General features: G+C 42.7%; 1 protein-coding gene and 1 non-coding gene across 3 annotated transcripts in view; one reads left to right on the forward strand and one right to left on the reverse strand.

Moving 5' to 3' along the window:
* Positions 1-2679: 2679 nt before the first annotated feature.
* Positions 2680-2817, reverse strand: LOC114812347. Its single transcript, XR_003760003.1, has one exon. It is a non-coding gene; the product is annotated as a small nucleolar RNA SNORA7 (small nucleolar RNA).
* Positions 2818-7095: 4278 nt separating this feature from the next.
* Positions 7096-14174, forward strand: part of LOC100074422 (solute carrier organic anion transporter family member 3A1) — a 67750-nt gene continuing 60671 nt past the window's right edge. For both annotated transcript variants that reach the window (XM_029066239.2, XM_029066240.2), the window contains exon 1: positions 7096-7205. In XM_029066239.2, coding sequence (XP_028922072.2) covers positions 7121-7205 — 85 coding nt within the window. In that variant the 5' untranslated portion in view covers positions 7096-7120. The remainder of the gene's footprint in view (positions 7206-14174) is intronic.

The following is a 14174-nucleotide window of genomic DNA, read 5'->3' on the forward strand; positions in this document are numbered from 1 at the left end:
GAAATGACAGGATTTAGTGATGCATTGAATATGTGGGTTGAACGAGGTGGGGAGTCAAGGACAACATCAAGGTTATGATCTTGTGAGACAGGAAGGATGGTGGTGCCATCTACAGTGATGGGAAAGTCAGTGGGAAGATAGAGTTTGGGTGGGTTTCTGTTTTGGACATGTTAAGCTTCAGATGACAGCAGGACATCCGGGTAGACATGTCTTGAAGGAGAGGGAGGGAGATCAGTCCTGAGAGTCAGGTAACCTTGGTTCTAATCCCGGCTCCACCTTTTACCTATAGTGTGATCTGGGACATTACAGTATAATGTAATATACTGTGCCTCAGTTTCCTCATTTGTGAAATGTTTCCTCACCCTTAGTGAGGCCCATGTGGGACGGGACCTGTATCTGAACTGATTATCTTGGATCTACCCTTGTGCTTAGTATAGTCAGTGCTTGGCATACAATAAACACTTATCCTTTTTCATTTCTATCAAATGTTTTACTTCGTGATTTCTTTTATTCCAAGCTCGAATTCCTTTGGGGCTCTGAGAGTGTCGGCCCTTGATAACACCCTTCATACTTAAATAAACCAACACTGACCATTTACCTATGTGTGTATATGTGGCTGAAAAGGCCAAAGAGAGGTCACAGTCCCAAAAATTGTGCACAAGAAAAGAAAGCCAGATAGGGAGACCTTATAAGTGAAGAACTTTCAGCTTCTTAGTAGCCCAGATGTTATAACTCTCCTATCTTACCAATATGAAAACTGAGGCAAGGTGAGTAGCCTGAGGACTCCTACCTCTGTTTAAGGCTTTTTGTGCTAATTAGATTTTTCCATAGTAATAATAATGTTATTCAGTACAAGTATAATCAGGTCATACACAGTCCCTGCCTACTGGGAGTAACAGTGTAAGAGGAAGGATGAAGACAGATTGAAACCCCTTTTTGTTGATGTGGAAACTGAGGCTCAGAGTCAGTCAGTCAGTCATATTTATTGAGCGGTTACTGTGTGTAGAGCACTGTTCTAAGTGCTTGGGAGAGTACAATACACCAGAGTTGATAGACACATTCCCTGTCCACACAGGTTTATAGTCTAGAGGGGGCAATGCCTTCCTCTAGACCATGTTATGTCTTCCCCATTTATTTTTAGTGGTGCTTGTACAAAGATACTCAAGTTGTATATAATCCATGACCCCCATGGGGCTCACAGTCTTAATCCCCATTGTGCAGATGAAGTAACTGAGGTTACTGAGAAGTTAAGGACTTGCCCAAGGTCACCCAGCAGACACGAGGAAGATCCAGGATTAAAACCAAAGTCCTCCTGACTTTCAGGCCCGTGCTCTGTCCACTACACCACTCTGCTTCCAACTTCCAAGAAATTAACCCACTCACCCACCTCCTAACAAATATTTTACCTATTACATTAGTTCCCTTAAAAATATGGCAAATTTACTTCTGACACCAGTTTTCTGGTGAAACTTGCACTTCAGCTCTATAAAGCATCTTACGAAACCTGAATGGAGAGAGAGGGATATTGGGCAAAACACTACCAGTTCATATCTGTTATATTGTGTTCTCCCAAGTGCTTAATAGCATGGCTTAGTGGAAAGAGCCCAGGTTTGGGAGTCAGAGGTCTTGGGTTCCAATTCCGACTCTGCCACTTCTCTGCTTTGTGGCTTTGGGCAAGTCATTTAACTTCTCTGTGCTTCAATTACCGCATCTGGAAAATAAAGATTAAGACTGTGAGCCACACCTGGGACAACCTAATTACCTTGTTTCTATACCAGTGCTTAGAACAGTGCTTGGCACTAGTAAACGCTTAACAAATACCATCATCGTCATCATTATTACTATTACAATGTTTTGCACACAGTATACACTCAATAAATGTTGATTCATTGCTTCAAATTTTCCCTCTCCTCTCTTCCATTACCCCAATCCCTTGACATTTGATGTTCAAAGTTCTTTGAGACAGTCCTTTGTTCCAGTGACTTCCTTAATCATTTACCATAGGCTTCCTGGCACCACAGAAAAGAGAAGAGTTTGGGCAACTTATTGATATTAGTTGTAATAGTAGCAGGCTACATCCCTGCTGTTATCTAATTATTCCTCACCAAGTCCTCTGGGCGGTGGCAAGTATTCTCCATCCTTTTGTAAGAATTTGGGAGAGTTGAGATGCAGATGGGTCTTATCAAATGTCACACACAAAGGAACAGTTCATTTGTTGCCGAATTGTACTTTCCAAGCACTTAGTACCATTCTGTGCACACAGTAAGTGCTCAATAATTGTGATTGAATGAATGAATGAATAGTAGAACCAATAAACCAACAATTGCCTACCCACAGTTCTATCTGGCATCACTGAAGAACTCCCAAGTGCTTTGTTCAGTAAGCACACAGTAAGCTCTCAGTAAATATGATTGAATTGAATTGAAATTGAACTCTGACAAGGATGGAGTCTCCCATCAAAGCTTTTCTTGCCTTATGCCGTCCAGTCGTCTTCAACCCATAATGACGCCATGGACACATCTCTCTCAGAACACCCCACCTCCATCTGCGATGGTTCTGGTAGTGTATCCATGGAGTTTTCTTGGTAAAAATATGGAACTGGTTTATCATTGCCTCCTTCTGCTCAGTAAACCTTTGAGTCTTCACCCTGGATTCTTGCCCATGCCGCTGCTGCCCAGCACTTGTAGCAGATTGCCTTCCACTCGCTAGCCACTGCCCAAGCTAGGAATGGAATGGGTATGCCTCTGCCTGACTCTCCCTCATGTAGTCGAGACTGGTAGAGTACTGGGAACTCTCCAGGTATGACACTGAGAAGGGCCCATCAAAGCATAATAATGATAATAATGGTATTTGTTAAACACTTACTAAATACCATGCACTGTACTAAGCGCTGGAGTAGATACAAGATAATTGGGTTGGACACAGTCCCTGACCCACATAGGGCTCACAGGCTTAATCCCCATTTTACAGATGAGGTAACTGAGGCCCGGAGAAGTGAAGTGACTTACCCAAGGTCATGCAGCAGAGAAGTGGGGAGCTGGGATTATAACCCATGTCCTTCTGACTCCCAGGCCCGTGCTCTAACCTCTAGGCCATGCTGCTTCTCACTAGGAAAGCATGACAGATTGGCCCCAGTCCTGAGACTGCAGGACTGAGGACCTGTGAAAGAATTGGTTGTAGCAGTAGTGGTTTTCACAGTGCTTCCCACACTCTTTTATCTTTCTGGTCCTGGCTAGTTATGTGGAGAATGGAGAGCAGTGACCAAATAGGGAGGCAAGGACATGGTCCATTGCAAAGCACGCACAAAGGTCTTGAGGGATGAGACCAATTTTTGAACAAAGTGACTTCCCCCTAGTGCTGATGCTGTTTTGTGGCTCCATGACCCAGAACATTAGCTTGGTAACCACTGCGATCTTTGCCACCCACATTAGCCAGCTATTTCCTTCAGATTCCTTCTGGACCAGCTAGCAGAATTCCCTAGGTGGCTCTTCAGGTGGAAAGTTCACTTTCCAAGATGACCCAGTCTCCGCAGACATACAGAAATGAGAGTAGAAGCCAGGTGTCCTGATTGCCAGACCAGTGCTCTTTCCACTGAAACAATAGCAAGCCTAGTGAAGACATCTCATCCTCTGAAGGCTCATATTCTAGACTGTGAGTTCACTGCAGGCAGAGAACATGCCTGCCAACCTTTTTTGCATTGTACTCTCCCAAGTGCTTAGTTTCCTGCTCTGCAAACAATAAGTGCTCAGTAAATACCATTATTAGATACTCTGTGCATACAGATACCTCCTGCCTAGTCTCTGGCAGTGCGTGGGATGGAAACCAAACTGCCTGATTCTCTTCGAGGAAGGATGTCAATCCCCACTAAACTGTAAGCTCATTGCGGGCAAGGAATATGTCTGTTATACTGTTATATCGTACTCTCCCAAATTTTTAGTACAGTGTTCTGCACACGGTAAACACTCAACAAATACGACTGACTGACTGACTACTGTTAATAGCACTGTGTCCAATCACCATCGTCTCTTAACTACAATAGGTTAAGCTTATTAATAATAATGATGATAATAATAATGGTATTTGTTAAGCACGTACTATGTGCCAAGCACTGTTCTTTGTGCTGAGGTAGATGCAGGGTAATCAGGTTGGACAGCCCCTGTCTCACACAGGGCTCACTGTCTTAATCCTCATTTTACAGATGAGGTAACTGAGGCACAGAGAAGTTAAGTGACTTCTCCAAAGTCACACAACTGATAAGTGGTGAAACCGGGATTAGAACCCACGACCTCTGACTCCCAAACCAGTGCTCAAAATGTGTTCCTTGTTTACACAGTGCTATAATCCTCCCTTGTCATTGCCCTTCTTGCAAGAACACAGTGACATATGTGGAACTGGGAGTCTCTCCTCCACATCCAACCAGCTCATCGGGGGGCAGAATGATAAGATGATGTCATATCTCAGCAGAGACATGGTGTGGGTAATCCTCTCAGAAGTTGGAGCAAGGGAGCTCTGAACTGCTGATTCATTTATGGTGGCAGGGACCAGGAAGTTTTCTATAAGTTTAGCCTTTTTTTTTGAGGCAAATTTTAGCACAGAATTTTTAGCGTAGAATCACCACCTACTGCCTAGCTCCGTTTCTGCCCACTCGATGTCTGGATCTTGGTATTAATACATTGGAAATACAGCAGGTGGCAGCAGTAGATCATAACAACAGTATTTCCTTAGGATCACAGTGAAATTTCTGTTGCCTCCTTTAGTACATATAAAACTCCTACAGAGAGCTATTGAAGATCATTGAGGATTTGTACAGAATTGGGGTTATGGATGGGATTCTGGCTTCAAAGTAGAGGGAAAGATACATGTTAGCTCTACTACAGAGGGAACAGGAGCAAAGTGGGCAAGGAAGTCAGGGAACAATCAGAGATCTAACAGTAGTGACTGAGAACTTGAAGGCTTTGGGGGAAGATGAGGTATTCCACGTAGGTCATGTTGAGATTGAGAAGCCACCAAGATATCCCAGAGAATACTTCAGGAAGGCCGAGGGAAGACGGCTCGTAGAAGAATAGTGAGGATTGAGGAGGCTATTAATCATCTATATGCATTTGGGAATAGAAGCCAATAAAGAAGTTAAAAAGAGAATGAGTGAAAAAGAAAGAGTGGGAAGGGAAGAGTATTAATTAAATGGACCCTCTCATCTTTCAAAGCCTTTCTTGACAGAGTAGTTCATGCAATCAATCGGTGGTATTTATTGAATGCTTACTGTGTGCAGAACACTGAACTAAATACTTGGGAGACTACAATAGAGTGAGTCAACGTGATCTCTTCCCTCAAGAAGTTTACAAATCCATCCTCATACTATTCAGCTGAGGGTATGGTTTATTTTTACAGTAGCTCCTGCCATTCTGCGGAGGAATGGCAGTGGGCAGTTTAGATATGGGCTCTGATACAATGAATCCTGGCCCCTTTACTCTCTAGCAGCATGAGAGTAAAGAGCAAGTGTCACAACTGTGAGAGAGAAGAATTAGGGGAAGCCAAGCTTAAAAGGTTCAGATCCACCAGTTTCACAATGTGAACAGTACAAACAACGTGGCCTTGTGGAAAGAGCACAGGCCTGGGAATCAGCAGGCCTGAGTTCTAATTCCTATCCACCATTTTCCTGCTGGGTGATCTCGGGCAAGTCACTTAAGTTTTCTGTGCCTCAGCTTCCTCGTCTGTAAAATGGGTATTAAATAGCTTAGTAGTCACCTTCAGAGTCTTATTAAAATCACAGCTCCTTCAAGAGTCCTTCCCCGACTAAAAACCCATTTCCCCTACTCTCTCCCATCTCTGTCACCCTGGGACTTGGATTTGTACCCTCTATTCACCCCATTTTCAGTACCACAACACTTATGTACATATCCATAATTTGTTTCAATGGCTGTCTCCGCTTGTAGACTGCAAGGTCGTGTGGGAAGAGAATGTGTCCTCCGACTCTGTTGTACTTTCCCAAGTGCTTAGTACAGTGCTTTGCACACAGTAAGCACTCAGTAAATATGATCCATTGAGAGACTGACTATTCTTCTTCCCCTTTAGACTGAGCCCACTGAAGGACAGGGACTGTGTCTGACCTGATTATGTCTACCCCAGCTCTTATTGTTATTAGCAGTAGTAATATAGTAATCAATCAATGGTATTTACTGAGCACTCACTGTGGACAGAGCACTGTATTAAGCACTTGCGAGAGTACAACAGAATTAATAAATGTGTTCCCTGCCCATAATAAACTTACAAGAGAAGCAGTGTGGCTCAGTGGTTAGGGCATGGGCCTGGTAGTCAGAAGGACCTGGGTTCTAGTCCTAGCTCCACCACATGTCTGCTGTGTGACCTTGGGCAAGTCACTTAACTTTTCTTTTGCTCTGTTACCTCATCTCTACAAAACGGGGATTAAGATTGCAAGCCCAGTGTGGGACAGGGACTGTCCAACCTCATTAACTTGTATCTACCCCAGAACTTATAACAGTGCTTAGCACATAGTAAGCCCTTGACAAGTTCCATAATTAGTAGTAGTAGTAGTAATAGTAGTATTATAAGGTCTAAACCCTGAAGTCTGGGAAGGTTCAGGCCCTTTCCTGGGATGAACTTTCTCAAGATCTCAAGGGCTCTGATGATCACTGTGTTTTGTTTTCTTTTGTTTTGTTTTTTCACTCTAGAGACCCCAAAGAATAAGAAAACAAATCCTAGATCACAAAAGAAAGGCCATAGTCGATTAAGGGAACACACATCCCTTTGGCCTCTGGCCTAATTCTTTACTGGTACGTCCAAAAGAAGTGTGGGTATTTTCAATTCATAATGGCACCTGTCCCCAAAAGTTCCTTCAGATTTGTTCCCAAACCACCCCCCAGCCTTGTACCCACCTGCTCCTCAAAAGCTTCCATGAGAACAGAAAAAAATTTCCACAAATCCTTTTCTGCCTCATTCTGTGACTTTAGTATGACCTTGCTATCATACCTTCAGCCTGCGTTGCTCAGAGCCACCTTGTGCTATATTTGACTTTGATGAAGCCATACATTGAACAATTTATGCCTCTTATCCCATTTTTATGGTTCCATTTTCTTGTCTCTTTGCAGGGATCCTCTTTACAATGCTGGTCTTCGGGCCAGCCTGTGGATTTATCCTTGGCTCTTTCTGTACCAAAATCTACGTGGATGCCGTCTTCATTGACACAAGTAAGACTTTTCTTTTTTCTAACTTCCCACTTCTGAACAATATTGCCCCAGCATGGTCTAGTAGATTGAATGAATGAATGAAGAGCACGAGTCTGGGAATTAAAGAACCTGGGTTCTAATCTCAGTCTGCCACTCACTTATAGTGTGACCTTGGGAAAGTCACTTAGCTTCTCTAAACCTCAGTTTCCTCATCTGTAAAGTGGAGATTCGATTCCTGTTATTCCTCCTACTATGGTTGTGAGCCAAATGAGGGACAGGAACTGTGTCCGATCTGATTATCTTGTATGTACCCCAGCACTTAGTATGGTGCTTAGCACATAGTAAGCCCTTAATGGATAACACTATTATTATCATTACTATTGCCTGTGATTAGATTTTAAGCTTCTCAAGCACATGAAACACAGCTTTTCCTTCTTTAGTAACGTTTCCCAAGGACCTCTTACTGAGCTCCACACCAAGTAAGGTGGTCAGTCAAGATTCTAGTCAGGTAATCAGGACTCAGTAGTCATAGTAATACTTATTAAGTGCTTCTTGTGTGCAGAGCACTGTACATAGCACTGGAAAAAATACACGGGTGGGAATTAAACTCAGTGACTGGCCCTCAGGGGGACTCACAATCCGAAAAATGTGAAGTGGAGATGGGGCTGACAACACATACAGAAAGAGAGATGAAACAATAAAACACTAAGATGAAATAAAGGCATGGATAGATACACAAAATAAAAACAAAGCTCAGTAGGGCACTGTGGCTATCATTATTATTAAGCACCGTCGAGTCGTTTCCAATTCACAGTGACTCCATGGATATACTTTCTCCAGGAAGTCCTGTCCTCTGCCATAACCCGCAACCTTTCTAAAGGTTCTTCCGTTATCGTAGTTATGGTCTCTATCCAGCTAGCTGCTGGTCTGCCTCTTCCACGTTTTCTCTGGACCTTTCCTAGCATTAGTGTCTTCTCCAGAGAAACAGTCCTCCTGATTATGAGTATAAAATATGCTAATCTAAGTCGAGTCATTTGGCCTTCCAAAGACCACTTTGAATTAATTTGCTCCATAATCCATTTATTTGTTCTTTGGGCAGTCCATGGTATTCACAAAAGCCTTCTCCAACACCACATTTCAAAAGAATCAATGTTCTTTCTATCCTGTTTTTCCACTGCCCAGCTTTCAGATCCATACATTGTCACGGAAAACACCATAGAGTTGACAATTTGTGATTTTGTGGCAATTGTTACATCAGCACAATTCATTACTTTTTCCAGACTCTTCATAGCAAGTCTTCCTAATATTAATCTTCTACATATTTCTTGGCTACTAGCTCCTTTATTATTATCAATCCCAAGTTAGAGAGCAGAATTTGAGGCTCCTCTTGGCTTAGGGTCCACAGTCACAAACATGGCCATGGCTATCGTGTAGTGGATAGAGCACGGTCCTGGGAGTCAGAAGGTCACGGGTTCTAATCCCAGCTCCATCACTTGTCTGCTGTCTGACCTTGGCTAAGCCACTTAACTTGTCTGTGCCTCAGTTACCTCATCTGTAAAATGGGAAAGGGACTGTGTCCAACTCGATTTGCTTGTATCCACCCAGGACTTAGTACAGTGCCTGACACATAGTAAGCACTTAACAAATACCATCATTATTATTACTACTTCAGCAACAACTGCTATGGTCTTCTCAAGGCTCTGTGGAGATGGCACCAGGCGGCAGCTGCTGTTCTCGGTCCCACCCGGACATGCCCGGAGCATTCATTCATTCAATAGTATTTATTGAGTGCTTACTATGTGCAGAGCACTGTACTAAGCGCTTGGAATGAACAAGTCAGCAACAGATACAGTCCCTGCCATTTGATGGGCTTACAGTCTAATCGGGGGAGACAGGCAGACAAGAACAATGGCAATAAATAGAGTCAAGGGGAAGAACATCTCATAAAAACAATGGCAACTAAATACAATCAGGGTGATGTACATCTCATCAAACAAAATAAACAAAATAAATAGGGTGATAAAGATATATACAGTCAAGAGGACGAATACAGTGCTGAGGGGGTGGGATGGGAGAGGGGGAGGAGGAGAGGGAAAGGGGGCAGAAGAGGGTTTATCTGTGGAGAGGTGAAGGGGGGTAGAGGGAGCAGAGGGAAAAAGGGGGGAGCTCAGTCTGGGAAGGCCTCTTGGAGGAGGTGAGTTTTGAGTAGGGATTTGAAGAGGGGAAGAGAATTAGATTGTCTGAGGTGAGGAGGGAGGGCATTCCAGGACCGCGGGAGGACGTGGCCCAGGGGTCGACAGCAGGATAGGCGAGACCGAGGGACGGTGAGGAAGTGGGTGGCAGAGGAGCGGAGCGTGCAGTGTGGGCAGTAGAAAGAGAGAAGGGAGGAGAGGTAGAAAGGGGCAAGGTGATGGAGACCCTTGAAGCATAGAGTAGTGACCCTGGGAGTTGTGATGGGAGGGTGGAAGGTTCCCAGAGGACTCACTCAGCCATCTAGGGGAGAGAGGACTCCTGTGAATACTCTTCAGATGTTTAAATTCTCATGGTCCGTGGTGCATAGGGCATGTTGGGAGTAGGGGCCTTGGGAGTTGTGATGGAAAGGTGGCCATTTTCAGCTATTTAGCTTGGTTGTCTGGGTGACAAGAGATACTATTTCCAATACAAGACTAATCTAGTAAAAATCCAATACTAATGCAATACTAATACAAAACTAATACAATGCCGATAAAATAGTAATGCAATATTGATACATTACTAAGACAATACTAATACTAAGACAATAGTAATACAATAGTAATACAATATTGATACATTACTAAGACAATACTGATACTAATACAATGCAGTATTAATCTAAATTAGTATTAGATTATAGAGCCCTTCAGTTTCACCTCTCTGGCTTCTCCTAGCAGAGCTGGACAGAGTCACTCATTTTGGCAACTTCATCAGCCAGTATGTAGTAGTAGTAATCATATTTACCAAGTGCCCCCTCAATGTAATGTCCTATATTAATCTCTTGAGAAAGTATCAGAAGTGAAAAAGACATTCCCAGCCCACAAGAAATTTCTATCATTCAGTGGTATCTATTGAGCTCTTACCGAGTGCACTCGGGAGAGTATGATACAAAAGATTTGTTAGACATGCTCCCTGACCACAAGGAGTTTGCAGTCTAGAGGAAGCTTATATGCAAGTGGGAGCTTATAAGGGAGATGTGAAGAGATGTCCTTAACTGAAAGGAATTACCAGGACTATTGCCGTGACAATCTCAGCATTGCTACCACTGTCAAGGAGATTGAGTTCCCCTCTTTGCCCTTTACGGAGAGTTTCTCCAGAGTCAAGGTAGAAAATGCTTTTATTCTTCCACTCTTCCATGCCAAACCATCCTGTGGATCAATAAAAGACTTCAAATCCCCTTGTTCCAATCCATCATTTTTCACCAGTTTTAAATTCACAAATTCAGGCAAAATTAGCAAATGTGGTTTTTAAATCCAATCAAGTCACCCTGAGATTCACCCCATTAATTCCTCAATCTATTTCCGCACAGTTAAAGATGTTACGAATTTCCAAGTTAAAAAATAAAGTGCATCATGATTTATTTATTAATTTTTAAGTGCCATATCTGAACCCTAGGAAATTGAACACAGTTGTTAGCCAACAATAGACTAATACATTTAATCCCTTTCATGGCTAAACACATTTTAACCCTGTTCATAGTTAAACAAGAAAGAATAAGGCACACAGTCAGAATTAACTGTTAGCATTTGAAGTCTATGGGGGAAAAGGCTACTTTATCTAACAAACCATTCAACCTTTACATCAAAGGTACTAACAGAGCTTGGGGAATAATGATAGAAAAAAGAGAAAAAAAACTGCAGAGCAGTGGGGAAATAAAGGGCAAGCAAGAAAAAAAAAACCTTCAAAAGAGGTCCAAAATATCAAAAGTTAATTTTGCTTCATAAGCCTGCATACTAATTCTACTTCAGCAGCTCAAGAAAGGTGAGAAGGGGTCTTATATTCCTGGACCAAGATACTTGGATATGACTTCTCAGTGTCAACTCCAATATTTTTAAATCAACGGAGACAACAGCGGGCGTCGCAAATTCTTTGTTTTCTTCCTGCTTGTAAGGTTTGGTAGTGCTGCTTGTGCTGACCAGCAGAGGTTGCTACAAAGCCATTTACTGCCTGAAATGTGTTTGGAGGATTCGGTGGTTCATTTTCTTTGTTGCTTGCTGAGTTTGAGAATCCTCGCTGCTCTCCATTTGAGGTCTTCAATATGTTTTTATGAGTGCTACCCCCCACCCCCCTTAATCCTTGAAAAATAGCATCCTTCTCTACTTAGACGGATGTGCCCTGCAAGGTGAAAGGAATAAGTGATGAGCATAGGTGGGGAAGAGGCTGAGGATGAAAAGGAAGATTAGAGAATTTATATTCATGAAAGACATCCTAAAAACAAAAGCAACTGAAACTGGGGTCAGACACAGCCAAGGATTTTGTGGATGTGACTACAGAGGTGTGTTCATTGATCGACTGATAGATTGATCCGACAAATTGTAAACCTTAGGGTAGCGGTGGAATCACTGGCCAGACTCGGAAAGCTTTTTCCATTGCTTGTTATAGAGGTCTTGCTAGGATGAGCTAACCCTTACTCATATCCTGATGTCCACCCAGTAAAGCAGCAATGTGCTAATTGTTCTGACTCAGCTGGTTATATCCCATTGTGACTGGTGCGAAATCAGTTGGAGGTTAAAGGAAGGAAGCACACTGATAGCATAGCCTCTCAGTTCTCCACACTCAGCTACTGGCTATGTCTCCTTCCAAGCCTTCCTGATTTGGGACTGATTATTCTTCAGCCTCTATAAGGAGCATTCCACAGTTGGGTCTCTCCCAGCTCTCTCTCACTCTCTCTCTCAAATAACAACCTAATAACTTTTTCTCCATTCCTGCATCCCTCAGCATTAGACAGCATAGAATTGAGAAAATAAATACGGAAATGATCTGCCCCTAAATTGCCTGAGAGTCTCCTGCCTCCCCACTTTCTCATGCACCATCATAACCCTGAAACAAATTTATTCAAAGAATATGACCAATTCACTCATCATCATCCCTGCTTGCCTAGACACACAGAGTCTCCTAACTGGTTAGTTTGCTTTCTAGCTGGCTTTGCCAAGGACTGGAAAGTAGCTTAATTTGTGACCTCAAACCAGCAAAACCACAAGTCCCTAAAGAGAGGGAGAGAGAGAGAACATGGAGCCATTTCACCCATCAAAATCACCCTTACCTTTCTGTACCTGTTTATTTAAAACATTTCCATTGTCTGTAATTTGATGTTTTATAACTTATTTATATTTTCTTGACATCGGTTCCTGCTTCCCTAATAATAACAATAATAATAATAATAGTATTTGTTAAGTGCTTACTATATGCCTGTCACTGAACTAACTGTCAGTATATGTAACTATATTACTGTCACTGGTAATTGGGTTGGATACAGTCTCTGTCCCACTTAAGGCTCACAATCTTAATCCCCATTTCACAAATGAGGTAACTGAGTCCAGAGAAGGGAATCGACTTGCCCGTGGTCACACAGCAGACAAGTGGCAGAGCCAGGGTTATAACTCAGGTCCGTCTGACTCCCAGGCCTGTGCTCTACCCCCTAGGCTATGCTTCTTCCCTAGATTGTGAGCCCTTGTGGGGCAGAGATGGCTTCTGATTATTGATCTTGCAACTATCTCAGCATTAGCACAGTGCTTCACAGAGTAAATTCATAATAAATACTACTACTAGCTAGCTAACTAATCCATCAGATGGTGAAATAGCTGAAGAAAGCTGCTCTTCCCGCCACTGCAGCAGACCTTTAGGTTTCCAAAGGTCAGATTCTAGGGCAGAAAGCTTAAGAAAAAGAAACTTCCACAGTGACAGGACCAAGGAAAGGAATAGTGCTTACTCTGTGCAAAGCCCTGTATTAAGTGCTTGGGAGAGTACAATATAACAGAGTTGGGAGATATGTTTCCAGCCCACAAGCTTACTGTCTAGAGAAAAAAATCCCAGCTGAATTCAGATGATGAAGTCAGATTTACCCTCTTACCCATGGAAGCAAATTCAGCAGATTTCTATTTCTCAAGACTGAATGTTTCATTGGTGATGGGAGAAATCCTAAGGACAAGATAAAAAATTCTGTTTCATTTGTGAACACCTCATCCACAATAAATCACCAACCCTGCTACACCTGACCATACATTCATCATCACCATCATCATCATCATCAATGGTATTCTTTGAGTGCTCTACTGTGTGTAGAGCAGAGTACTAAATGCTTGGGAGAGTGTAATACAACAAAGTTGGTAGGCCCATTCCCTGCCTACACAAGCTTACTGTCTAGACGGGGAGACAGACATTAATATAAATAAATAATTCACATTGCAAGGGAACAGTTACTATTCACACATGGTTCTTATACTGTGGGTTTAACTCATTCACTTTGTAGTTGTTTATAGCGAACCCATTCTAGGGGAAATCATGAAAGAAACGTAGAGAGGTTATCTAGATTATCAGTCTGCCTCCTCCAGAATTGGAAACTCTGAAAACTGTACTCTTCAAAATTTGTTGGCTAGAGTCCCCTTAAGTGGCAATTCATCAGGCCCTCGAAAAGCCTGTTCAGCTTTCCCAATTGACATTTTTTGGCTTAGTGGGAAGAGCATGGGCTTGAGAATGAGGGGAATGGGATTCTAATCTGGGCTCAGCCAATCACCTGGTGTGTGGCCTTGGGGAAGTTACTTTGCTTTTCTGGGCCTCAGTTTCCCTCATATGCAAATAGGGATTAAACTCCTCTTCTCCCTCCTTCTTAGACCAACAGGGACAGGGACTGTGTCCAATCTGATTATCTTGCAACTACCCCAGTACTTAGTAAAGGGCTTGGCATATAGTAAGCACTTAAAAAATACCATGGTTATTATTATTATTAAACAGGACTGGGGCCAGGATACTGTAATT

The sequence above is a fragment of the Ornithorhynchus anatinus genome, chromosome 5, assembly GCF_004115215.2.
Source record: "Ornithorhynchus anatinus isolate Pmale09 chromosome 5, mOrnAna1.pri.v4, whole genome shotgun sequence".
Lineage (NCBI taxonomy): Eukaryota > Metazoa > Chordata > Mammalia > Monotremata > Ornithorhynchidae > Ornithorhynchus > Ornithorhynchus anatinus.